This window comes from Halichoerus grypus, chromosome 1 (assembly GCF_964656455.1).
Source record: "Halichoerus grypus chromosome 1, mHalGry1.hap1.1, whole genome shotgun sequence".
In the NCBI taxonomy this organism is placed as follows: domain Eukaryota; kingdom Metazoa; phylum Chordata; class Mammalia; order Carnivora; family Phocidae; genus Halichoerus; species Halichoerus grypus.
In genome coordinates, this window is record NC_135712.1 from 121,143,875 (window position 1) to 121,171,765 (window position 27,891).

Below are 27,891 nucleotides of genomic sequence, written 5' to 3' on the forward strand. Positions count from 1 at the left end.
TAACATGTGAGGGCGCCTGGGTGGCTCAGTTGGTTAAGTGACTGCCTTCGGCTCAGGTCATTATCCTGGAGTCCCAGGATCGAGTCCCGCATCAGGCTCCCTGCTCAGCGGGGAGTCTGCTTCTGCTTCTTACCCTCTCTCCTCTCGTGTTCTCTCTCTCATTCTCAGATGAATAAGTAAAATCTTAAAAAAAAATTTTTTTTTTCTAAAAAAAAAAAAATAACATGTGGAAACATAGTGTTATTTTTTTCTTTGAGGATTTTTTAATTTACAAAAGCAGTACAGGTTTATAAAATTTCAAACAATATAAAAGCATTAAAGTAAAATATATCTGCTTACTCCTCCTATTTCCCATATTCCAGAGATAATCACTTTTGATAGTTTGGTTTGTGTCCTTCCTAGTGTTTAACAATAGGAGTGCCATTGACATTTTGGGTGGGATGGTTCTTTGTGTAGTATAGCTGTCAGTTTGTTGATGAACTTTTAGCATCCTGTGCCCTCCCCAACTAGTCAGTGTGACAACCAAGACTATCCCCTAGGTTATGGTATTATCACCCAGTTAAGAACTCACAGAGTTTTTATGCAATACAAATACAACTTCACATACAATTACTTCTTTTTAAAACAAAAATAGAGGGGCGCCTGGGTGGCTCAGTTGGTTAAGCAACTGCCTTTGGTTCAGGTTGTCATCCCAGGGTCCTGGGATCAAGCCCCACATCGAGCCCCAGGGAGCCTGCTTCTCCCTATCCCTCTGCAGCTCCCCCTGCTTGTGCTCTCTCTCTGTGTCAAATAAATACATAAAATCTTAAAAAATAAATAAATAAAACACAAATAAAGTAATACTCTACATTTGGCTCTTTTTTTCCTTATCAATTTTTATTAGGACATACAAATTTACATATATTATTTCTTCTACACTTCATTGTCTTCCAAAGAGTGGATGTGTCATTATTTATTTAACTTTTCTCTTATTGAAGAACATTTACAACATTTACAATGTTTCTGGGTTTTCACCCTTGTAAATAATGGTGCAGTGAACAACTTTGTTCATTTTGAGTTATAAGTTCGAACAAATATTTCTGTGGAAGCAGTTGCTAGAGGTAGAACTGGGACAAAGAAAATATTCATTTAATATGTTGAGATATAATGTTTGTGGTTATTTTAAAATCCATACTTCAAAATTAAAATATATGGCTTAGTATAATACTTCTGACAAAAATCATTTAAATTTTTTTTTAAAAACTTGCTAGATAACCTGTACCTTTATTGCTGTAATTTGAAATTATGTAGAGAGAATAGTATAGTAAATGGTCCAATTCCACATTTTGAAAATTTAGTTTATCTTCTGTTTTCTAGGTTGCTTTGCCTAATTGATTACTATGAATGTAAAATTAGAAAATTGCATAAACAAAGGTAAGTGTAATCCTGTTTACAATTTTTAAAGTTAATTACCCAGTCATGAATCACACCAAAAGTTTTTATAGTCTTTTGAAACTTTAAATATGCTTTGGAAATCTACCTAATATGTAACTATGAATTTCTTTTTTTATAAAGATTTTGAAGACTTTTACTTTTTATGTTAAAATGTATTGTTGCATTCATTTTAAAATATTCATATTTAATAATCACCAAAATATTTGTCACAGAAGAAATAGTATTTGTTTTAGTTTGTTGAAGCATTATAATTTGTCTACTGTTGTCATCTAGCCACTGGACAGTTACTGAGTATATCCACAGACTGCATAGGATTAGACTAGCTGCCCACCGAAGTGCACCATAATTAGTGTGCAGATTTATAGGAGATAAAGACAAACTGTCTTAGTGAAAAATCAAACATATAGAGTAAAACACACTTGTCACCTCTGATTAAAAAAATAAGGGTAAAGATAAAGATAATGGTCTTTGACTAACCTAAAATAACTGAGGGATATCTAAGGCCAAATAATCCAAATAATGCTTTAAGGTCATTAAAACAACTGTTTTGTTTCATTGTTTATAGATGGAATAATTCTTTTAACAAATATTTGAGCACCTACCTCGTGCCATGTTGTTTTAGGTACTTAGGATACCGTAATAAACAATGCAGATAAATTCTCCATTTTTGTCAGGTGTACATTCTTGTATTCTCTCCCCAAGAATAATGACTTTCCAGAAACACAGCAGGACAAATGGCAGAGCTGTGCTGGTTGCTGATTCCTTCTAGCACCTTGGGGACTCTAAAAAAACAAAAACAAAAACAAAAAAACAACCAACCAACCAACAAAACCCAGCATGCAGGGGAGAAAGAAGTGAAAAAGGGAGGAAGGGAAGACAAGAAGAGTACAACTAATGATAGAGCAATTCCTTGTTTCATTCTATTCAGAAAGTAGCATTATATCAAGTAACTTCAGAGACCTCCTGATTTCCAAATGAAACTGTGTCTTTTTTTTGATAGGCATGGTGTTAGATTCTACAGAGATGAGACAAAGTTTTGGATATGATTCTTACCTTCTAAGATTTTACAGTCTAGTAAGGGAGATAAAATGTAAACACATTAATAATTAAGAAAAATAATAGGAGATTAAAACACACTAATACGCATAATGTCATTATAGAGTAATTATTAAAAATTGTGCAGACAGTAATATAGGAGTTTAGAACAAGAACAAAATAGTTTTGGGTGGAGTGACCAGAGAAGCCTTTACAAAGCAAATGAGGGTTGTGCTTGAGCTTGAAGGATAAGTAAAATTTGGGAAAGTAGAAAGGCAAAAAAGGTAGTCATTTTAGACCGCTTGGATGCTATGAGCAAAAGTGCATAGATACGAAAGTGTAGTTTTTTTATGGCACTGTGATTAAACCAGTTTGGCTGGAGTTCAAGGCATTTGTTGGTATATTATAGATAGACGTAGTAATCTATAGAGAGCAGTCTTTCACATACTGGACCAAGTAGGCTGTAAATGAATGAGAAGGCATCATTTGCCTTGGAAAGAAGGAAGGCACTTTTTCCTTTAATACAGAAAAACTGGGTGATGAGGTTATAGATATGTAGATTAGTCAGGATTCTCAAGAGAAACAGAACCAATAGGATGTACATTTATATGGGTAGAAAAATTTAATTTAAAGGAGTTGGTTGTAATTGTGAGGCAGGCCTGCAGGCCAGAGACCCAGGGAAGGGTTCCTTGTTGTGGGTCTCAGTCTTTGTTCTTAAGGCCTTTAATTGCATGAGGCCTACTCACATTATGAAAGATTCTTTACTTAAAGTCTCTTGATTTAAATGTTAATCATATCTAAAAAATGCCTCATAGCAATATCTAGGCTGGTGTTTGACCAAACAGCTGGGCACCAGAGCCTAGCCAACTTGACACTAAAATGGATAGTCATAGTATGTAAGAGTAAAGAGAAGGTAAATGAAGACTTTAATGGCTTGAAAGGTTGCACACTTAAGCTTACACAATCAAGAAAATAATGAAAGTGAGTGCAGCAGGCGAGGTGAGGACTGTGGCAAACTGGCTGGCTAGCTACCATCTGTCTGAAGGGGCCGGTACTGACACACTCTCGCCAGCTGATACCTTGTAAGAATGTGAGTTCAGGGTGGCTAGATTTGCTGGGTTGTCGAGATTTATAAATGAAATCAGGTTTTTAATACTCACAATTAATGATTTAAAAAATATTTTATGGTCCACAGAGAACAAACTGATGGTTGCCAGAGAAAAGGGGAGTGGGCGGTGGCCAGAATGGGTAAGGAGAGAAGGATATGAGGCTTCCACTTATGGAATGAATAAGTCATGTGAATAATAGGGAAAGCGTAGGGAATATAGTCAATGATATTGTAATAGTGTGTGGTGATAGAAGGGAGCTACACTTGTGAGCATAGAGAACATACAGAGAAGCTGAATCACTATGTTGTACGCCTGAAACTAATGTAACATTGTATGTCAACTGGAGTCATAAAAAATTTAAAAAGAAAAAACAAAAATATTATATGGTCCAAACAATATCAATTGCAACCTTTGGGCTATGTCTTTAGTAAATTCTAATCTAGATTTAGGTGTTTGCAAACTTTTCTGTAATGGGCCAGACAGTAAATATTATAGGCATTTTAGGCTGTATAATCTCACAACTCTTCAAGCCTGCTCTTGTAGCACAAAGGCAGCCACAGGTGATATGTAAATGAATTGGCATGGCTGTGTTCTGTAAAACTCTAATTACAAAAATCCACAGCCTGCATGTAGCCCACAGGCAGCAGCTTGCTGATTGCTGACTTGATATATGATGGAGTTTGGGTTTTTAGTAAAAATAGAGAAGATTTAGCATAGCCATCATTTGAAATCCGTCATGTGGGATATAGTATGAGAAGTTGCCTCTGAAGTTGTGCAAAGTGGGGTTCTCTGACTATAAATGATAAAAGGATTGAGTCCATTTTGGGGAGGAGTGTTGAATTTGGTTGAGGAATGAGAACGTTGGCAGAAAGGAATTCCCTTTTCACTTAGCAATCCTGTCATCACTGGCCTAGCTGAAGTGAGATAGTTTGGCTTATAAAAACCTTGCTCAGGCCAGATATTTGGATTGAATGTCTCTCACTAAGGAAGAAGGAGATAGGAAGAAAATAGGAGCTACATTATAAATAATCTTACAGATGAAAAAATTAGAAGTCATTTATACTTTGCAATGATGAAGAGTCTCCAAAGAGGAGGGTTTTTCAGGGTTCACTGACTTTATAGACCCCCATAGTCTCCTTTCTAAGAGTGAGTACAAACTTGATAGTGAGATTGTAGCAACTTCAAGGTGAATTTTGAGATCTATAAATGGGGTATTATTATCACTTGAAGGAGCAGGAGTAGTGTAAAAGGAGGGTATGATTGATAAGTATTACATTACTAAAGAAAAGAAGATGAAAGAGTTGAGAGATGAAAGAGCTGAAACAGGAGAGAAAATGAGGGATTTGGAGGCCTACATAGGATACACAGGAAGCACAGGAGAAGGAGGTATGTACCTGTAGAGGTAGGGGAGCAAGACCAAGGGAAGAAGACAGATGGGACAGGGCCTCTTGCAGAGGCAAAAGCCCCTGCTTAACGCCTGTTTATTAAGCGCAGTGTTGTCTAAAGTTTTTCTCATTATGAAACACAAATATTGATGTTTTTGTACCACACTTGGGGTACACACAAAGCTGCAATCGGGAGTGCCTGGTTCAAGAACTCTGACTACCCTAAACCCTACCCAGTTGTCCTGAGGCCTGAGGGGGATGAATATCTTGCCATATCTATAACTCTTTTGCACAGCACACCTATGGTACACTATCTGGGGACTCTAATTTAGGGCACAGGTTTGGGAAGACTTCCAGAGGGTCTTGTGAAGGGAGTTTCAGAATACTATGGACTGGTATTACTTTCTGTCTCCATATATGAGCAAACTCGGGAAGGAAGCAGCAATCAAGGCAGTAGAAATGTGAATACAAGAGTTAACAAGTTGGATGTCTTAGAAAACTGCAAATGTGCTATAATCTCTGAAACAGAGGAAAAGTACATTTTAAAATGATAGGCTTTCAGCTATGTAATTTTACTTTTTTTTTTTACCCAGTGTTACTGCATCAATATAGATTACATGAAATATATTGCTAGTTATTTCTGTTAGTATTTCCCTGACTTGGTGGATACGTTGAAGAGCCAAGGAAAGTAACATAAGAATAAAACCTATTAGGCTCACATTTTCTTCTGAGATGTCAGAGACACTTGAAAAATTACCCTAGGGAAAATGGTTCTATAGTGAATTAGTAGTTAAGTGAAGCTCCCTTGTTTAATTCCATCTTTCTCTTTAGATAGAAATTTAAAAAATGGTCTTGGATAATGGAAGCAGGTAACTTTGGAAGTTCATTTCTGATTTCCTGGACATGAGTGCTTTAATATATTTTACTTACTTTTAACACCGATCCTGTGAGGTAGATGTGATAGATACTTCTCTGACAGAAGACAAATTCTGAGAGATTGATCTATTCAAATAGCATCGGGTTAATGGTGTCAGGACTTGAATTGGGACTATTAAATCTGTTGCCTCGTCTACTCATACTGTGTATTTTTTTCGTATAGGTTTTTTGGTGACCTGAAAGTACTAGAAAGAAAAAACAGTGTGCTTTGTTTCTTTATTCATTCAAAAAGTGGTTTTTTCACCCCCTTTATGCCCCATACTCTTCTAGGCAGTTGAGATGCAATGGTGAACAAAACGAAGTTCTGGTCCACATGGATCTTATGTTTTAATTTAAGGTGATAGTGAACAGATATGTACTGTAATACTGGGTAGTAGTATGTTCTAGTACCATTCTCTCTGAGAACAAGTAGGAAATTTGGCTTAAATTTTAATTCATGTTTAGGTTATCAGACATTTATTGGGTTGATTTTTGTTAGCTGTATTTTTCCCTTTGAAGATAGATTTTTCATAAGTACGCACTATGTATCTTTTCACAGGCAATATAAAGAAAATGAAAGTCCGTCAGAAGAAGAAAAAGACTACAGAAGTTTTGATGCCTCACCAACTTATAAAGGCCTTCTAATGGTAAGGGGACTACAAGACTAATTACTTTTTTATAAAGTAAAATAATAATCTAGGAAGTAAAATAGTAATCTAGGAAAGTTAACTACTTTTCTATGAAATGTGTTGAAGTCATTACAGAATCAACTCAAGGAATCGAAATCCAAGATTGATGCACTTTTAAGTGAAAAGCTGAATCTCCAAAAAGATTTGGAAACCAGGTGAGAGAAACTTAAGTAATCTTTATTTAACTTTTAGAAAGTAAACACATATTGGAATTTGGGGTGTTAAATGAATCTTTCCAGCTCCTTTACTGTAAAACTAATCTTGGAAACCTCATACTTTTTTATAATCATTTTAGTTAGTTGTATCTCATATGATGCAAGGAACAAGAACACACGTAGGTAGGGAAGGGAAGTGAGAATATAGGAGCCCACATTGAAAAAGATAAAACTGGGTGGGAACGCAGAGTAGATTCAGATTTATATCAGCAGGTTTCACATTCCCAAATTTCTTTATAATGTCTTACTATCTTATCCCTGTGTTGTGAGAGGAGAAGAAAACTAAAAAGTTTAAATGTCATACAACAAGGTATATTTATATGTAGCATGCCACCACAAAAGGATGACATTCTGTACATTGACAAGGAATAATAAGGAACGAACATTGTTGAGATTTTTTTCATTTAACAAGTGTTTGTTGAGTACCTCTTATAAGTTAGACAGTGGTCCTAAGCTCTGGGGTAATATAATGACCAAAATAAATAACTTGTTCTCATAAAGATTATATTTAAATGGAGCAGGAACTGATACCTAAAGTAGAAACCACTTACATAAAGTTTAAAAAAACCTACCACATAATGATATGTAAATTTGTGGCTATATAAATATGTAGTAAAAATTTTAAACCATGCATGGGAATAATGAACAGTGAATTTGGGATAGCGGTTACCTAACAGGGACACACATGGAGTTTTAACTATATGTATAATGTTTTAGTTAAAAAAAAAAATTGAAAACAAATATGTCAATATTTCACTTTGGTGAAGCCGAGTAGTGGGTATACCATTGTTTATTTTACTATTCTCTCTTCTTGTCTGTACATTTGAAATATTTCACTATAAAAACAAGTAATAGATTAACAACAAACAAAATGGGTAAAAAGTTTTGAACAGGGAATACATGGAAGGAGAAATTCAGTGGCCAAGAAACACCTCACTGGCAGTCATGAAATATTTTAAGGTTTCTTTTCTTTTTTTTTTTTTTTTTTTTTTTTTAAAGATTTTATTTATTTATTTGACAGAGACAGAGATAGCGAGAGCAGGAACACAAGCAGCGGGAGTGGGAGAGGGAGAAGCAGGCTTCCCGCCGTGCAGGGAGCCCGATGTGGGACTCGATCCCAGGACCCTGGGATCATGACCTGAGCCGAAGGCAGACGCTTAACGACTGAGCCACCCAGGCACCCTTTTTTTTTTTTTAAAGATTTTATTTATTTATTTGAGACAGAGAGAATGAGAGAGAGAGAGCACATGAGGGGGGAGGGTCAGAGGGAGAAGCACGCTCCCTGCCGAGCAGGGAGCCCGATGCGGGACTCGATCCAGGGACTCCAGGATCATGACCTGAGCCGAAGGCAGTCGCTTAACCAACTGAGCCACCCAGGCGCCCTATTTTAAGGTTTCTAATAAGCATATTTGTGACAAGTAACATGGTATACCTTATTTATTAAATATCCTTATAGTTTTACTCAATAAACTGAATGCATTCAATGTGATTTATTTTCTACAGGCCCACACAGCATGAATTAAGACTTTATAAACAACAGGTGAAGAAACTGGAGAAAGCCCTTAAGAAAAACATCAAGTAATTATACCTTACCAAAGTTAACAGATTCGTTATGGTTTTGTATTATATTATTTTTATTACCTGTAAATTTACTTCATGCTTACCTCATAGTGGCCTTAGCTTGAAATTACCAGACTGATGGGGGAAATGACATAATAGGATATTTCTGGTTCCACAGTTTAAAAACAGTTTCTACTGTGTTGAATTTGGCTATATATTTATCTTAAGAACAAAAAAGGGCATTTACCTGATGTAATAAGGGCAAAGATTTTAACTAGAACATTGTCTTTGGAAACCATAGAGGAATTGCAAGTGAATCATTGAAATTAGACATGACAAGCCCCCAATTTTTGTTGGTGCTAGTCGTGACCTGAATAATACACAGCCTTATCACACTTCAAAAGTACTAGAATGAATGCAGTGAGCCATTCACATCTCTCACTTGTACTTTTCTTGACTTTGAGAAGCACAGTCTCAGAGGAGTTTGAAAAAGTTGGTCCTAAATAGTTGGTAGTATTTTCTGAAGATTACCTGGTGTACTCTTTCATTCGAGGGAATGGGACTTGAAGAGGTAGTGTGGGGAGCATTGGGAGGAAATATTTTGAAAACTATATGAGTTAATATATGCATTAGATGTATTAAGTCACTTGTATTAGCATAAGTTGATTCAATTTTCAGGGACAACTATGTTTCTTCCTTCCCATGGCAACACATGCCACTGTGAAAGGCAAATATTCTGGACATCCAAGGATTAACATACTAAGTTAAATTAAGATAGGATAGAAGGAAAACTAAAAAAGAAAAGAGAAATGGAAGGTTCGGAAAGGCTGCATTCATTAGTTCACTTTTTTTCCCTTCCTACTATTCCTTAGTATTTTGGGTACCTTTAGTACTTCCTACTATTTGCTTGGCATTCTGGGTACTGGAATTGCAGTGATAAGCCAAATAGTAAGGTCCCTGACCTCATGGAGATTACATGAGGGGAGAAGGACAATGAAAAAAATAAATAAGACCATTTTGATGTAGTATAAGTACTAAGTGTAAAATAGTATGAGAGTTGCTGTTGTGTGAGTTTAGACAAGAGGTGGTGGTGACATGGTCACAGAGGGCAGTAGTGGCAAAGGTGAGAAGTGTCTGGAATATTGGAGGTAGAGCTGATAGGACTTGGTGATGGATTGGATGGATATAGGCAGCTCAGGGGGAAAAAAAATCAAGACTCCTTTAAGTTTTAGGCCTGAATAACTAGATAGTTATTGGTGTCAAAATGAGATTGGAAAACTGGTTGAGAAGCAACTGGGAAAAGGAGGATGAAAGGAGATAAAAAGAGGAGAAGGTGTAGATAGATGTTATATGTGAATATATGAAAGTCTTCATAAGGAAATGAAAGCCTGAAGAAACAGTTAAGCCTGAGCCTTCTTATACTACTTTTGTTGAAGAGTGGAAAGTTGTAGAAAAACATGATAGGACAAAAGGGTATGAGTTAAGTATACTGGGGGAAACTCAGATTCCTACTTGGAGTCCCTCTGTCTCCAGAAATAAAGATGCTCCTTTCCTTTGGGTATTGGAGGGCACCTATTACATGAGGGTCTTATGATCTGCTTCAGGAGAGGAGGAGGAGGTCAGAGAGCCTTTCCTGCACCTGCCATGTCTCAAATTCCTTTGGCTTAAAACATTTCCTATGTCAAATGGCATATTTTGGAGTGGCATGTCCTGATCCTCTTCAAAGGAACTTTACTCACTTCAAGGCAAGTATATTAGGGAAGACACACACACATATACATATGTGCACTTAATGTATACGTAGAGATAGGTAGTCAGTCTTCATTATTCACAGATTTCATATTTGTGAATTTGCCTACCTGCTGAAATTTATTTTTAACCCTCAAATCAGTAGTTGTGGCACTTTGATGATCATGAGAGGACATGCCCAACATACACATTTCCAGCTGTTGAACAAGGTGATGATCTGTCCTCTTGTTTCAGCTCTTATAACTGTAAACAAGCATCCTTTTTGTTGTCATAGTGCCACTTTTTTGTTTGTTTGCATTTTTGCACTTTTTGTTGGTGATTTCTCCAAGATGGCCACTAAGCATAATGTTGAAGTACTGTGTAGTGTCCTTTCCTGGGTGGGAAGAAGGCTGTGATGTGGCTTACAGAGAAAATACATGTGCTAGATAAACTTCATTTAGGCACGAGTTATAGTGCTATTATGAGTTCAATGTTAATTAATCAACAATATTAAATAAGGTGCTTTTAAACATTGACATACATAAAACAAGCTTATATATTGATCACTTGAGGAAAATGTTATCAGATGCATGCAGGAAACTGACTGTATTAACCCTAGGAGCAATGGCTCAATCTTTGCTAATTCAGTGTTTATGGTGACTTTATAGAACATAACTACCACAAATAACAAGAATCGACTGTATATGTCTTTGTTATTGTTCATTTTGGGCTATTTTCTTTATTTTTTATTTTTATTTTTTTTTAAAGATTTTATTTATTTATTTGACAGAGAGAGAGACAGCGAGAGAGGGAACACAAGCAGGGGGAGTGGGAGAGGAAGAAGCAGGCTTCTGGCTGAGCAGGGAGACTGATGCGGGGCTCGATCCCAGGACCCTGGGATCATGACCTGAGCTGAAGGCAGACACTTCACGACTGAGCCATCCAGGCGCCCCTTGGGTTATTGTCTTTAGATTGACTTTTCACGATTAACCTTTAAAATTATGATTCAGAATTAATCCCTGCTGTATTTTTCTGTTGAATTTTGAAGAAATTAATTGTGCTTTAGAAATTTAAATTTGGAATTTAAAAAATTAATAATTTTTTTTTTACCTTTGGAACTTTTGTAGAATCTAGATGTGGAAACAGGGAATTAGGAATGTTAGATAACTTGCCTACAATCATACAGATGGTATGTGGAAGAACTTGGAAAGAAATTAGATCTGTACCCAGTCATTCTGACTCCAAAGCTCAAACTCTTAACCATCATACTAATTAGAACCAAAAAACACCTGATGAAAAACATTTTTTTAAGGTAAAACTTTTCAAATTCTTATTTTCTGCAATGGCAGAGGTAGAATATTTTTTAAAGAACTACTATGTTCTTTTAAAGAACATAAATGTTAGAGAACTAAAGAACTAAATGTTAGGCAAATAATTTAAAATAAAATACCCTGTCAGCCCAGTGAATCCTCTCCATATATGTAGAAAAAATGTTTTATTACTGAATAAACATCCAACCAGACTGTGATGTACATTATAGGCAGTCTGCTAAAGAGATTACACAGCCAGAAGGAAATCTCATTCTTTTATATAGCCAGGCATGTACAATCCATTACATATATTGTATGTGAATTGTCTTTATCCTAGGGAAAAATAAAGCTTCCCGTGTTTTTTTATGATAAGCAGCAGCAAGTTACAACCTAGAGCCAGGAGCCTAGGCTAAACTACCGCAGAAACAGGGAGATGTCTACATTTCAAAAAGGTGGTTCAAAGGCTCCTAAGAAAGAAAGACATTCCTAGGATGTAAACTTGGCAGGAGGCTTATTTAAATCTTAAAAAGATTTACATACTTCTTAAAGACACAGAGAAAGGATTTACAACTGCAAGTTTTCCAAAGGAAATGCTACAAGAAAAGGAGGGGAAAGGCTCTCTCTTTCACTTTTAGAACCTGAGAAAATTCAATTTTTGCTTTAGATTTGTTGCCTTTCAACTAACCACCTTCAATATCAAATGAGTCTATTTGATGTGGGAAAAAAATGGACTTTTCTTGTTTAATATTACAAACAAGGTTGATCATAAAATTTGGTTGTTAGGAGGTGATCAAATAGGTCTGCCAGTACAAGGTAAAGGTACTACACTAATCATTACCATTTAATTTCAATGATATTTATATTTCGCTAGGCGAAAACAGAATCAGAATCCTGTCACTCTAGTGTTGAGTTGATGTATGGCGAGGTGGTTAGGACAGTGAACCAAGCTGAAATGAACAATCAAGGCTTTATTCACTTACTACTATAATGTAAGCAGCCAAAAAGTATTCCATTTTTAGTGTTCCATTTTCCTCTATGGAATGACACCAGGCAAGGGTCAGTGAATGACATGCTGCACTGATAGGAGGAAACATCTCACTGCCTAGGAGCCCTGCACAAAAGACTCCTGCTGTTTCATGGGCCTAGTGGGAGCCTGGGAGTGGAAGATACTGAGAGTGGAGAAAAGTAGGTTAGTTAAGACTGCCCCCACCCCATAAGGAGAAGTGAAAAGTACCTTAGGGTCACCCCAATAAAGATGCCTCAAGATGGAGGCATCTGGACTAATAATGCTGGTGTGGGAGTTGCAAGGAAAGGGAGAAGTAAGGGGGGCTGAGTTCTAGACAGCAGCTCCCTCCACAGATTGCAGTGCATAGGCTGTGCTCCAAGTCTGATGTGGGAGGGCAGCTTTCCCCCATGAGGCTTTCTAGGCAGAGCCTTTGTAATTGGCTGAAAGATAACATGTAGGATCTTAGCCTGGAGCTGGACTTCTCTCCTAAAGAAACAGTTGCCTTCAGAGTTGTAGCACTGGAGTTGATAGATTGAAGGGAACCACCCTTTTCATCCTAATCGTATAAAAAATCCTAGGAATGTGGAGAAAAGGATTCAGGGAATGTATAACTCTGAGAGGCTCACACTGGTATATATATGTGTTTTGTATCTTTGTGGCAAGATAAGCAGGTTTTTTTTTTTTTTAAGATTTTTTATTTATTTGACAGAACGAGAGCAGAAGCATGGGGAGCAGCAGAGGGAGAGAGAGAAGCAGGCTCCCCGCGGAGAGGGAGCCCCATGCGGGGCTCAATCCCAGGACCCTGGGATCATGACCTGAGTGGAAGGCAGATGCTTAACGACTGAGCCACCCAGGCGCCCCAATAAGCAGGATTTTTTAAAACAAAATTGGCATTCCACTTTTCAGCTTGTTCCTCATCTCCAGAATGGAGTCATCATGAATCATGGAAAGGCTTCATCCAGACACAGTTAAAAGCTATAAAATACCTGAACATAGAAACATGTCTTATGGAGATGTCTATAGAAAACAGGAGACAGCACAGCACATTTTAAGCTGGAGGTGCAGTTTGCTGGGTTTCCCAGACTCTACAAAGAAACATAGCTGTTGCTGCTGGCTGCATGGAATAAGCATCTGTTAAGTATGTGAAGAATCCTTTAGCTACTCTTAAGGAATTTTTATGGCCTTTAGGCCCTCCTCACTGCTCTGGAGACAACAGAATAACCCTAGTATATTTCTGAGTACAGCCTATACTGCTAAAACACATTTCTAAAACATCAAGGAAGTCATATGCAATTGGGAAACAGGGGAATGATTAGTAGTGTAAAATAGACATTACATTGTTCACAGGGTTTTTCCTAGGTACAAGGAATTAGAATAGCAGTAGTACAGCTTTCAGCAAGGGGAAAACCTTTGCTAGTACATAGGCAACTGCCCCCTCAGCTCTATTTTAAGAAAATTTAAAATGAGAGGCTGCACCCAGGGCTCCCTCCTTGACCCTCTGCATTAGACAGACTCCAGGCTGGAGGCAAGTTGCACTTCCTCCCTTGCCTGTTTGAACCTCAGCTTCTTCGGCCTGGAGTTGGATCCATTTCCATCTTCATAGTCTTGGCATTCTCAAGCCAACATTTCTGCTCTGTGGTCTGTGCATTTTTAATATCCCCTGAGGCAACCTATAGACATACTGGGGCTGTCTAACCTCCTGAGGGACCGACCGGTGGTGGTTCTCTGGTTACAAGCTGCATCAATTTTATGTAGTCTGGTTTCTAACACTACTTTTCTCCTGAACTCTGTTATTTTTACCTTTGTGGTTTTGCAGAAATACAAAGTTTTCAGGAATATTATGCTTTGGCTGATATTTACTGTGAGACCAGGCAAACCAAAGGTCAATATCCCATGAGTCCCTAGCTTTCACTAATCATCATCTTCTGTAAACTTAGAAAAACAATGAGATGAAATGTATACATGTTGTCAACCAAGAAGGAACTGATTGAAAATTTAAACAAACAGATACTTATTTGGGCAATTAGAATTGCAATCTGGGAGACACAGATTCAGGTAGAAACCTGAATTGTGTTCTGAGGGAGACAAAGAGGAGGCAGAATTATAAAGGTGAAAGGTAGTAAGTGCCATTCTCCTTTAGGTCCTCTATGCAAAACGGATTGAAACTAGGTTAACTGGGATGGGTTGAGCTAATTTAATATGCATGTGAGGTATTGAAACTATCATGGTGAGGAGGACTGAGGGCCACAGCTGGCTGAAAAGTTTTTAAAAGTTTAGTTTCTTCCTATTAGGATATGCATAAAATCCTCCTCCCTTTTGGCCCCCTGACCCTATTTTAAGAGACTCTTAGCTAGTCTTGCTTGCTCCATTTTGAAATATTCGTTTACAATGTAAAGTGCTTAAAAGAGTTCTTCATAGAGAATGTTCTCAATAAATGCAATTATCATCATCACCATCCTAATATAAGTTGATTATTGTCATTAAATGAGGGTATGTCTTTATTCATGTAGTTAATTGAATCATATATCATTTCCCAGAGTGACTGTAACTAGTACTTTCAATTATGTATTTAGGTTACTATACTGACAGCTAAAATGTTATATATCTATAGCGTAGTATTTATTAATCAGACTTGCAAACAGTTCAATGATAAGTTAAACATTTTCACCTGAGTGAAAGGTTAACTAACATTTAAATTCAGATGTATCAGTTTACTTGTATTCCCATTAGAGAGCATATTGGCTTTTCTGTGTCCTGTTTGTATTCTAGATAATATGCTCCTGGCACTGCCTTCAGCAAAACTGTAAAGTATATGAATTTGGTAAATAGGTGGGAAGTCAGGTGGAAAATGGATTGTGAGGGGTGCGTGGGTGGCTCAGTCGGTTAAGCAACTGCCTTTGGCTCAGGTCATGATCCCAGGGTCTTGGGATCAAGCCCCACGTCAGGCTCCCTGCTCAGTGGGGAGCCTGCTTCCCCCTCTTCCTCTGTAGCATCCCTTGCTTGTGCTCCCTCTCACGTACATGCTCTCTCTCACTCTCTGTCAAATAAATAAATAAAATCTTAAAAAAAAAAAAAGGAAAATGGATTGTGAGGTCTTTATATCTACTGGATGAAGGAGATTGACTTTTTACCTAGAACTAATTCCACTTATTAATATTAATTTGTTTTTGGCATATACTCATCAGAGAGCAGAGAAAAGCAATTGAGTGAAGATCAAGGGTAATACATATGACTGGAGTAGATAATTGTAGGGTAATAGTAAGAGATGAGGTAAGAAAGGAGTCATGAGGAATATTGTGTAACAACTACTGGCATTGAGCTGTTCAAATGCTGACCTAAGGAGATTAGGTTTAGTTCACAGAGCAGTGGGAAGCCATTGATTGTTTTGTTTTGTTTTTAAGATTTATTTATTTGAGAGAGACAGGCAGAGGACGAGGGGGGGCCGGGGGAGGGGGAAGAGGGAAAGGGAGAGAGAGAAGCAGACTCCCTGCTGAGTGCAGAGCCCATGCGGAGTTCGAACTCAAGACCCTGAGATCAATACTTGAGCGGAAACCAAGAGTCCAACGCTTAACCAACTGAGCCACCCAGGTGCCCCGCCATTGATTTGTTTTTTAGCCGGCAAATGACATGATGGAATATTGCCTTTTTTTTTTTTTTCCAACAAGTGTGGAGCCCAACTCAGGGCTTGAACTCACAACCCCAAGATCAAGACCTGAGCTGAGATCAAGAGTCTGATGCTTAACTGATGGAGCCACCCAAGTGCCCAGGAATATTGCTGTTCTATTTTAGAAATAGCAGGTCAAGCTCATTAATGAGTCATGAGTGGATTTAATGGGTCAGGGTTCTGCAGGAAACTGATAGGCATACTCAAATTTAATGTGGTTAATTTGAAATGGGTTTTAATCATTTTTTTCCAGAGGCATGGTGGGTGGGAGGAGAATGTTTACTACAGCCTGACATAGGAGATATTTGGTGAAGGGAAAGGGTTTGCTACTAGGTGGATACACTCATACATAGGTTTCTAGGCAAAGAAACTCTGTCAGATTTCTGGTAGCCACTTGGAACAGTGGTCTCTTGGGTTTCCATGCCCTCTTGACTAGCCCAGGCATCACTGTTGGTTGTTCTTTGGTACAAATACAGTATAAAAAAGGAAGAACCGTACTGTCTAGTTCTTGCTGCTACAGTGCCCAAATTGCCCTGAGCATTGCTCCTTGCTCCCTTTACCTATAGCCTCCAATCTCAGAGTACCTTGGAAGTTGCTTTCATCATTTCCTGTAGTTCTTTCCTATTCTACTTTTTGCAAGTGTTGGGGTATGGTTAGAACTTTCTTCTTCAGTCTGATCCCTTTTGTTTTCAGCGATTTCTTCTAATTTGTGGTCTATTGAGGGGGCATTCTTGTTTTCCAGTGACAATATGACTTACAAAATTAAATGTAAAAAATGTGTGTGTGTATAAAATGTATCTATATGTAAATATGACATAAAGCTGTTGGAGGGTTAGGGGTGCCTGGATGGCTCAGTCAGACTCTTGATTTCAGCTTGGGTCATGATCTTGGGGTCATGGGATCAAGTTCTGTGTCAGCTCTGCCCTCATCGGGGAAGTCTGCTTCAGATTCTTTCCACTTCCTCTCCTTCTGCCCATTCCCCCACCCCACCCCCTGCTCATGCACACACTCTCTCTCTCTCAAATAAATAAATCTTTAAAAAAATTAATTTAAAGATGTTGGAGGGTAGCTGAATCATTGACTCAGTTTGTTGTCTTAATCCAGTGTCTAGGAAAGTATTTTATATTATCTTGATTTATTTTTTCCCCTTTAGATTACAGGATCTTATCAGTCAAAAAAATGCAGAGGACCCAGAGAAACCAGATGAACCCAGCAAAGATAACCAGCGGCAGGCCCTAATTGACCAGAGATACTTTCAGGTATTGAACAACTGGCAAAGAGACTGGTTATTTGTAGTGAAACCTTGGTTTCTTTTTTTTTTTTTTTCAACTTTTTATTTGAATTCCAGTTAACATACAGTCTAGTATTAGTTTCAGGTGTACAGTATAGTGATTCAACACTTCCATGCAATCAACACCCGGTGCTCATCACAATGAGTGTACTCCTTAATCCCTATCACCTATTTCACCCATCCCCCCCCCCCCCACACCCGCACCTCCCTTCTGGTAACCATCAGTTTGTTCTCTGTAGTTATTTTCCCTTTTTGGTTTTGTTTTCTTTTTAATTTTTAAAATTTTTTACATTTTTAAGTAATCTCTACTTGCAACCCTGAGATCAAGAGTCACATGCTCCCGACTGAGCCAGCCAGGTGCCCCTGTTTTGTTTCTTGAATTCCACATATGAGTGAAATCATGTGGTGTTTGTCTTTCTCTGACTTATTTGACTTAGCATAATACTTTCTAGCTCCATTCGTGTCCTTGCAAATGACAAAAGTTCATTTTTTTATCGTTGTGTAATACTCCAATGTGTGTGTGTGTACACACATACACACATATATATATACATACATATATATGTATGTATGCATGTATATACATATGTATATGTATATGTATATATACATACGTATATATACACACATACCACATCTTCTTTATCCATTCATCAATTGATAGACACATAGGCTGTTACCATAATTTGGCTATTGTAAATAACGCTGCTATAAACATCAGAGTGCATGTATCCTTTTAAGTTAGTATTTTTGTATTCTTTGGGTAAATACCTAGTAGTGCAGTCGCTGGATCCTAGGGTAGTTCTATTTTTAACTTCTTAGGGAACCTCTATGCTGTTATCCACAGTGGCTGTACCAGTTTGTATTCCCACCAACAGTGCACGAGGGTTTCTTTTTCTCCACATCCTCCCCTACACCTTTTGTTTCTTGTGTTGTTGATTTTAGCCATTCTGACAGGTGTGAGGTGATATCTTGTTGTAATTTTGATTTGCATTTCCCTGATGGTGATGTTGAGCATCTTTTCATGTGTATGTTAGCCATCTGTATGCGTTCTTCAGAAAAATGTCTATTCATATCTTCTGCTCCTCCCCCCCCTTTTTAAAGAAAGGCAGACTGCCACATGTAGGGCCTCATTTGGATGTGGTCTAGAACCTTGAAAACTTGACTACCCTACATTCTCCTACAAATGGACCTTGAGAGCTTGTTTGGAGGTTCTAGTAGGGGAATGCAGCTACTTGTATACCCTTGACTGAAGAATAGTCCTCCTCAATTGGGGAAGGTCGTCCTCTTTGACCAAACCTGCAGCTTCCAGAGGGATGCACATGGAGTGGTGAGGGAGGAAAGGGACACTTGCCTAGCCAGCCAGATCAGCTGAATCAACCCTGGCGATCAGTGGGGTGACAGATGTCACAGCCAGATTGCCCCCATATCCTGCCCATTTTTTAATTAGGTTGTTTTTTGGGTGTTGAGTTGTATAAGGTCTTCATATATTTTGGATATGTCCCTTTATCAGATATATCATTTACAAATATCTTCTCCCATTCTGTAGGTTGCCTTGTTTCCTTCTCTGTGCAGAAGCTTTATTTTGATGTAGTCCCAATAGTTTATTTTTGCTTTTGTTTCCTTTGCCTTAGGAGACATATCTAGGAAGAAGTTGCTACAGCTAATGTCAAAGAAGTTACTGCCTGTATTCTCTTCTAGGATTTTTATGGTTTCAGGTCTCACATTTAGGTCTTTAATCCATTTTGAATTAATTTTTGTGTATGGTGTAAAAAAGTGGTCCAGTTTCATTCTTTTGCATGTTGCTGCCCTGTTTTCACAGAACCATTTGTTAAAGAGAGCTTTTTCCTATTGGATATTCTTTTCTTCTTCATCGAAGATTAATTGACTGTATAATTATGGGTTCATTTCTGAGTTTTCTATTCTGAGTTTTATTGATCTAGATGTCTATTTTTGTGCCAGTACCATTCTGTTTTGATTAGTATAGCTTTGTAATATAACTTGAAGTAGAGAATTGTGATGCCTCCAGTTTTGTTTCTCTTTTTCAAGGTTGCTTTGGCTATTCAGAGTCTTTTGTGGTTCCATACAAATTTTAGAATTATTTGTTATAGCACTATGAAAAATCCTGTTGGTATTTTGATAGGGATTGCATTAAATGTATAGATTGCTTTGGGTGGTATAGACATTCTAGCAGTATTTGTTCTTCCAATCCGTGAGTTTGGAATGTCTTTCTATTTCGTTCTATCATCTTCAGTTTCTTTCATCAGTATTTTATAGTTTTCAGAGTACAGGTCTTAAACCTCTTTGGATAGGTTTATTCCTAGCGATCTTATTGTTTTTGGTGCAATTGTAAATGGGATTGTTTCCTTCCTTCGTTCTTTTTTTTTTTTTTTTTAAGATTTTATTTATTTGAGAGAACGCACATGTGCTGGGGGAGGGGGGGAGGGAAGGGCAGAGGGAGAAGCAGACTCCCCTCTGAGGAGGGAGTCCTAAGTGGGGCTCAGTCCCAGGACCCTGAGATCATGACCTGAGCTGAAGGCAGCCACTTAACCAGCTGAGCCACCCAGGTGCCCCTGCAAATGGGATTGTTTTCTTAATTTCTCTTTCTGCTGCTTCATTATTGGTATATAGAAATCCAGTAGATTTCTGTACATTGATTTTGTATCCTGAGACTCCACTGAATTCATTTGTTAGTTCTAACAGTTTTTTGGAGGATTCTTTCAGGTTTTCTATGTGTAGTATCTTGCCATCTGCAAATAGTGAAAGTTTCACTTCTTCCTTACTGATTTGAATGCCTTTTATTTCTTTTGTTGTTTGACTGCTATGGCTAGGACTTCCAGTACTGTGTGGTAGGAGTGGACATCTCTGTCTTGTTTGTGACTATAGAGGAAAAGCTCTCAGTTTTTCCCCATTTAGGGTATTAGCTGTGGGTTTTTCATATATGGCCTTTACTATGTTGTGGTATTTTCCCTCTAAACCTACTTTGTTGAGGGTTTTTATCATGAATGGATGTTGTACTTTGTCAAATGCTTTTTCTGCGTCTGTTGAAATGATCATATGGTTCTTATCCTTTCTTTTTATTAATGGGATGTATCATGTTGATTGATTTGCAAACATTGAACCATCCTTGCAACCCAGGAATAAATCCCACTTGATTGTGGTGAATGATTTTTTAAATGTATTGTTGGATTCGGTATGCTAGTATTTTATTGAGAATTTTTGCATCTGTGTTCATCAGAGATATTGGCCTGTTCTCTTTTTTTGTGTGGTGTCTTTATCTGGTTTTGGTATCAGGGTAATGCTGGCCTCATAGAATGAATTTGGAAGTTTTCCTTCCTTTTCTATTTTTTGGAATAGTTAGAGAAAAACATGTATTAACTCTTCTTTAAATGTTTGGTATAATTTGCATATGAAGCCATCTGGTCCTGGACTTATGTTTGTTGGGAATTTTTTGATTACTAATTCATTTTATTTGCTGGCTATCAGTCTGTTCAAGTTCTCTATTTCTTCCTGTTTCAGTTTTGGTAATGTTTCTGGGAATCCATTTCTTCTAGGTTGTCTAATTTATTGGCATATAGTTTTTCATAATATTCTCTTATAATTGTTTATATTTCTGTGCTTTTGGTTGTTACTTCTCTCTCATTTGTGATTTTATTTATTTGGGTCCTTTCTCTTTTCTTTTTGATAAGCCTGGCTAGAGGTTTACCAATTTTGTTGATCTTTTCAAAGAATCAGCTCCTGGTTTTATTGATCTGTGCTAGTTTCATTGATCTGTGCTATTGTTTTTTTAGTTTTTATGGCATTTATTTCTGCTCTAGTCTTTATTTTCCTTCTCCTGGCTTTGGGCTTCATTTGTTCTTTTTCTAGCTCCTTTACGTGTAAAGTTAGGTTGTTTGAGATTTTTTCTTGCTTCTTGAGGTAGGCCTGTATTGCTATATACTTCCCTCTTAGGATTGCTTTTGCTCCATCTCAAAGATTTTGGACCATTGGGTTTTCATTTTCATTTGTTTCCATGTATTTTTAAAAAAATTTCTTCTTTTATTTCCTCGTTGACCCATTCATTGTTTAGTAGCATGTTGTTTAACCTCAATGTGTTTGTGCTCTTTCCAGATTTTTCCTTGTGGTTGACTTCTAGTTCCATAATATTGTGGTCAGAAAAGGTGCATGGTATGATTTCAGTCTTTTTTTATTTGTTGAGGCCTGTTTTGTGACCTAATATGTGATTTATTCTGAAGAATGTTCATGTGCACTTGAAAAGGATGTATATTATGCTGTTTTAGGATTGGATGTTTTGAATATATCTGTTAAGTCCATCTGGTCCAGTGTATCATTCAAAGCCTTTATTTTCTTGTTTATTTTCTCTTTAGATGATCTGTCCATTGATGTAAGTAGAGTGTTAAAATCCACTACTATTATTATATTTGAAACTTGGTTTCCATCTCAGTTTACTAAATTATCAGGTGGTAAGGAATATTTGTATTTGTGTGTGCTTATCCTGTCTTACCATGACATATCTTCTTGGCTAAAAACATTGTAGGTAGCTTGACTTAGATTTTGTCTTACTCCTTGAAAGACTTTGGCCTAATTCAAAGCAGGGTAGTAAAAAGCTGATAAGATTTTTAAGATTTTGGGGTGCCTGGGTGGCTCAGTCAGTTAAGCATCTGCTTTTGGCCCAGGTCATGATCCCAGAGTCCTGGGTCAGGCTCCCTGCTCAATGGGGAGTCTCTTTCTCCCTCTTCCTCTGCCGTTCTCCCCTGCTCGTGCTCTCTCTCTCTCTCAAATAAATAAATAATAAAATTTTATTAGCTAAGTATAATAAAAAATAAAGGATTTTATAATCCTTTTTCCTATTCTCCTCCCTTAAGCCATTTCCCTTTTTATTGTTTGTGTTTTTGCTGTTGTTGGTATAATTATTATTGTTGCTGTTATTATTATATATGTAAATCTATTTTCTTAAGGTCCTTACATAGTTTTGTTTTTATTTAGATATTTAGTCCATATAAACTTTAATTTTCTAAGTGGTATGATGTAGAGATCTAACCTTGCTGGTTTTATAGACCATTTATTGAATAGATGAGTGATTAAGCCTATGTACTGACTGAACTAGGCCTATGCTCATATTTTATTGGACCCACACAGGGTTTTTTAAACTTTGAATTAAATACCAATATTTTAAAAATTAAGATATTTTATTTGTTAAGTTCTTATTTCTAAGCTTATTTCTAAGCTTCTCTTAAAAAGCCACAGAATCAGGGCGCCTGGGTGGCTCAGTCGTTAAGCGTCTGCCTTCGGCTCAGGTCATGGTCCCAGGGTCCTGGGATCGAGCCCCGCATCAGGCTCCCTGCTCTGCAAGAAGCCTGCTTCTCCCTCTCCCACTCCCTCTGCTTGTGTTCCATCTCTTGCTGTGTTTCTCTCTGTCAAATAAATAAATAAATAAAATCTTAAAAAAAAAGAAACAAAGCCACAGAATCCAGGGGCACCTGGGTGGCTCAGTCGGTTGGGCGTCTGCCTTCAGCTCAGGTCATGATCCCAGGGTCCTGGGATCGAGCCCCGCATTGGGCTCCCTCTGCTTGTGCGCGCTCTCTCTCTCTGTCAAATAAATAAATAAGATCTTTAAAAAAAAAAAAGCCCACAGAATCTGGCAACAAATTCCTGCATAGTCATTATCAGTGCAGATATCATAGGCATAAGCCTCTCCCCTGTCACATATGGGCCTGTATTCTTCAGTTAGCTACAGCCCTTGGCCATCCTTGTTTCACTCAGTCATGGTCTTACCTTGCTTCTAGAGGCATTTGAGTTTACAGTTTCTCATAGACCATTCTTTCTCTACTTCATTGAAATGAAACCTTTATCATATCTACTCATATGCATAGGTTTGTGTCTAGATTCTCTAGTCTGTTCCATTTTTATACTATTGCCATATTCTTTTAACTTCTGTAATTTTATAGTAGGTTTTGATACCTTTTAGGGTAAGAATCTTGTCATTGTTCTTATAAAAATTTTTCCTTTGCTATTTATTCTTTTGGATGAACAATTTGTCAAAATCAAAAATAGATCCTATTGAGATGAACTATAATTGGATTAACTTTTTAGATTAATATTTGGAAAGGTGACACCTTTATAGTTTTGAATCATCTCATTCAGAAATATGTCTCTAATTTTACATGGGCCTTCTTTTGTAGCCTTGAATAAAGTTTTATATATTTTTAAATTTAGCTCTTGAGTATTTTTTGTTAGGTTTATTTTCCTAGGTATTTTATAACTTTTATTGCTATTGAGAATAGCATCCTTTTTTCCATTACATTTTCTAATTGATTGTTGCTGGTTATTCATATATCTCTGAGTTGATTTTATTTCCAGGCACTTTTCTGAAAACTGTTTTTTTGTTTTTGTTTTTCTTTTGATAACTCTCTTGTACCCAGCATGTAACTGAATTTCTTTTATTCCATCTTGTTTCTTAGATACAATTTGAGAGGCTTTGTCCTTTAACAGGGAATAAAACCATTCATGGATATTGAGACCAACTCATATATCTGCTTTTATTCCTGACATTTTTCTGTTTTCTATATATGGTTTTTGGTTCTGTTCTTTTCCTGACATTTGCTGGGTTGAGATTTGTCTTTTTTTCTCTTCAAGTACTTAGGACATTTGTCATCTTAATTCTTTTCTATTTGTCTAATGATTACTCTTAAGATACAGTTTTTATCCATAGCAAGAGTTTATTAGTATCTACAAACTGTTTCTGAATAGATAAGGCCTATTTTTGAGTTTTTTTTTTTTTAAATTCCCATCTCTCTCGTAATTGTCATTTTACTGTTTCCCCACTGTTAATACATATTTTGCTGCCATTCACCTGATTGTGATCAAGTCATAAGAATATGCTCTGCTGTCATTAATAATTCTGTGGAGGGGAATTAATTTTTCCATTGAAATGTGTTTAAATACAAGAGAAGAAAATGTTGAAATACTCTCTTGAACTCAAAACAAAAGCACCTCAGTAAACATCTGAAATCTTAGTACCAAGAGACCTGTGAGTTATAGCTTGAAGTATGAGTAGGGACAAAGATTTGAGATCAAAATAGTATCTTGTTTTTATACTTATATAGCTATTTATTAAATGGTATGGGCTTGATGGTGGTAAATAAGGAAATGGCTTTACTCTTCTTTGTTTAAACTTGCTGTTTTGGGTCTTCCTTTCCTCTCCTTGGTAGAACTCATAGCTTTTGGCAGAGGGGTTATAGTCACATACTGTACATATTAAGATACTTAAGATTTGGGCGCCTGGGTGGCTCAGTTGGTTAAGCGACTGCCTTCGGCTCAGGTCATGATCCTGGAGTCCCTGGATCAAGTCCCGTATCGGGCTCCCTGCTCAGCAGGGAGTCTGCTTCTCCCTCTGACCCTCCCCCCTCTCATGTGCTCTCTCTCTCTCATTCTCTCTCTCTCAAATAAATAAATAAAATCTTTAAAAAAAAAAAAAAAGATACTTAAGATTTACTCCAGGGATTGATGATATTAGGGAATTACTGTTAAATTTCTTTTTTTTTAAGATTTTATTTATTATTTATTTGAGAGAGAAAGTGAGAGAGCACAAGCAGGGGGAGCGGCAGAGGGAGAGGGAGAAGCGAGCTCCCCATTGAGCAGGGAGCCCTATGTGGGACTCCATCCCAGGACTCTGGGATCATAACCTGAGCCAAAGGCAGATGCTTAACTGACTGAGCCACCCAGGTGCCCCTAATTACTGTTAAATTTCTTATGTATAATGTGTTAGGATTTTGTAGGAGAATATGCTTACTTTTAAGAGATGCATACTTAAGTATTTGAGGGTTAAGTTTTATCATGTCTATTTTCTTTAGAAAGTTCAGCTAAGTGAGCAGATATGGGAAAATGTTAACAATTGTTAAATCTAGGCAGAGATTATGTGGGTATTTATGATGGTTCATTTTATGTATCAACTTGACTGGGCCACAGGGTGCCCAGATACTTGGTCAAACATCATTCTGAATATGTCTGTGAGGTGTTTATGGATGAGATTAACATTTGATTTGGCAGACTGGGTAAAGCAGATTGCCTTCCCTAATGTGAATGAGTCTCATTCAGTCATTTGAAGACCTGACTAAAACAGAGGGGCTGAGTAAGAAGGAGCTCCACTTGACTGACTGCCTTTGAGCTGGGACATCAGTTTTTTTCCTGCCTTCAAACTTGAACTGAAGCACTGTCTCTTCCTGGGTCTCAAGCCTGTGGACATTCAGACTAGAACTACTCCATTGGCTCTCTTGGGTCCAAGCTTGCCTACTGCAGAAATTGGGACTTACCTGCTTCCATAATTGTGTGAGCCAATTCCTTATAATAAATCTTTTTAGGTATGTTTATATACATACACATTGTTCCTGTTTCTCTGTAGAACCTTGATAATACAGATTTTGGTACTGAGAGTGGTTGTAGAGGAACAGCATTTTAAGGATTAGTTCTCTGAATTGGGTCTGGGGTTTCCAGAATTGGCATGATGTTTCCAGGATTTCTGTATAGAATGTGTTGGACTTTATTTTTCATTGTCCTTGAACTCTGAACTTTAACTGAAGTTATGAGACAACAGGAAATGCCCCCTTTCAACATCTGATTTAGCTTAAATACGAGGAGATAGAATTAGAGAAATGTGAGACTCTAGCTAAGGATGTATTGATGATTATTTTTCCCTGTGTGAATTGTAATAGGTCATTCATAATCTACTTTAAAGTCCATATCATTTGAAAATGCATTTTAGCTTTTCTTTGGAGTCTCTGGTTCTCATTAGAACTTATATGTTTAATTATGTTGATAAAACTGCTGTTAACATTACAGGTGTCAGTACTATTAAAGAACCTCTTAATGCCTAAAATTAATTCTGAAAATGATGATACGTTGACATATAAAGCACTTCCTTAACCTAAATCACTTTGATAAGACTATGATAAACATTTCAACTTAAAAACATTCTTTTTTTTTTTTAAGGTTCTGAATAGCATCAATTCAATTGTTCACAATCCAAGAGCTCCAGTAATAATTTATAAACAGAGCAAAGGAGGAGCCCAACATTTTAATAAAGATCTTGTTCAGGATTGTGGATTTGAGCATCTTATTCCTATAATAGAAATGTGGGCAGATCAACTGACTTCCCTAAAGGTAAGGGGTTGAATATTTTTTACATGCTTTGAAAATCTATTGGAGTCTCTGGGCTTTATTAATAGGACTAGGCTTCATTTTTTTGTTTGTATTATCTGTATAGCTTAGTTTATTTAAAACTTAAAACTTGCTACTTACCATATCAGTTTTAAGTACTACCTATTTGATGTTATCATTACTATAAGCTTTACCTCCTGTAAAGTTCTACCAAATACTTTTTTTAGGCCTGTTGCCATGTTGAAAATCTGTTTTGTACTTCTGGGCCCTTCACTGTTCTACCTTCATCTTCCTCTTTTTGGTATCTCCATGCTACAGATTTTCCTGGCCCTTACTTCTCTTGAGATGTAATGTTTTATCCTTCATTCCATTTTAATTAGGGATTTTTTTCCCTCTTCATATTTTAAATTATTTTCCTTCTCTCAAAACTGTCCACATCTGCCTATTCTGTAGAGCAGTTAATAGTTCAGTAGCAGCCAATACTACTTTTACCTATTCTATCCATGAAAGATAAAAATTTCTTCAGTTTCTAGAGTTATTGTGTATTTATCGTGTATCTTCAGGTTTTTCAGTTTTTGTTGAGTAGTTCACTGAAAGGTGAATTGCTAAGGTCATTAATATTTAGTTTCTGTTCCCTTTAATCTTTAGATTTTTCTTTCTTTCTTTTGTTTTTTTTAGAGAGAGAGGGGAGGGGCAAAGGGAAAAGGAGAGAGAATTCTAAGCAGGCTCCATGGAGGCATGGAGCCTGACGCAGGGCTCGATCTCATGACCCTGGGATCATGACCTGAGCTGAAATCAAGAGTCAGACACTTAACCGACTGAGCCACCCAGGCACCCCTGATCTTTAGATTTTTCAATAACTAATATATATAGCACTACCTCTGTTCATAGGATGCGATTCAGTAACAGTATTTGTCAACAGAAACCTTATTGCATGAAGTATAAATGATACAGAAGATATGTGTAAGAATGTATAAGCTTTATGAGTTTTACCTTTTTTTATTCTCTGATATGTCCCAAGGAACCTCCTGATACATAATGAGTGCTCGATATTTGTCAAAAGAATGAAGCAGAATAACAAATTCCAAGACAACAAAATGAAGATGATGATATTGAATTTTAAAAAATTAATGAAAACATACCTGTAATGATGAAAGAATCTTCACATTAGCCTAATTTTGCCTTCCCTTTTTATATAGGGATCAGATAGAGCTATAAAATAGAAAACATTTTAATTGAGTGATAGTGTTAGATTAATATACCTGTCTTATAGACCTGAGTCTCTCCAGTTTATATCTTAGCAGAGGGTAAATAATTAGTGGTTAATTATGTAAACCCAGTCACTGCTTGTCAGGGGGTTCTCCCAGTAGGAGGAAATAGTGCTAACACCACTT

General features: G+C 37.1%; 1 protein-coding gene across 6 annotated transcripts in view; it reads left to right on the forward strand.

Annotated features, from left to right (window-relative positions):
* CEP70 (centrosomal protein 70) overlaps window positions 1-27,891 on the forward strand; it is a 104,079-nt gene that overhangs the window by 67,232 nt on the left and 8,956 nt on the right. For all 6 annotated transcript variants that reach the window (XM_036092152.2, XM_036092151.2, XM_036092153.2 and 3 more), the window contains 6 exons: window positions 1,357-1,413; window positions 6,438-6,525; window positions 6,634-6,722; window positions 8,286-8,360; window positions 17,204-17,309; window positions 26,330-26,500. In XM_036092152.2, coding sequence (XP_035948045.1) covers window positions 1,357-1,413; window positions 6,438-6,525; window positions 6,634-6,722; window positions 8,286-8,360; window positions 17,204-17,309; window positions 26,330-26,500 — 586 coding nt within the window. The remainder of the gene's footprint in view (window positions 1-1,356; window positions 1,414-6,437; window positions 6,526-6,633; window positions 6,723-8,285; window positions 8,361-17,203; window positions 17,310-26,329; window positions 26,501-27,891) is intronic.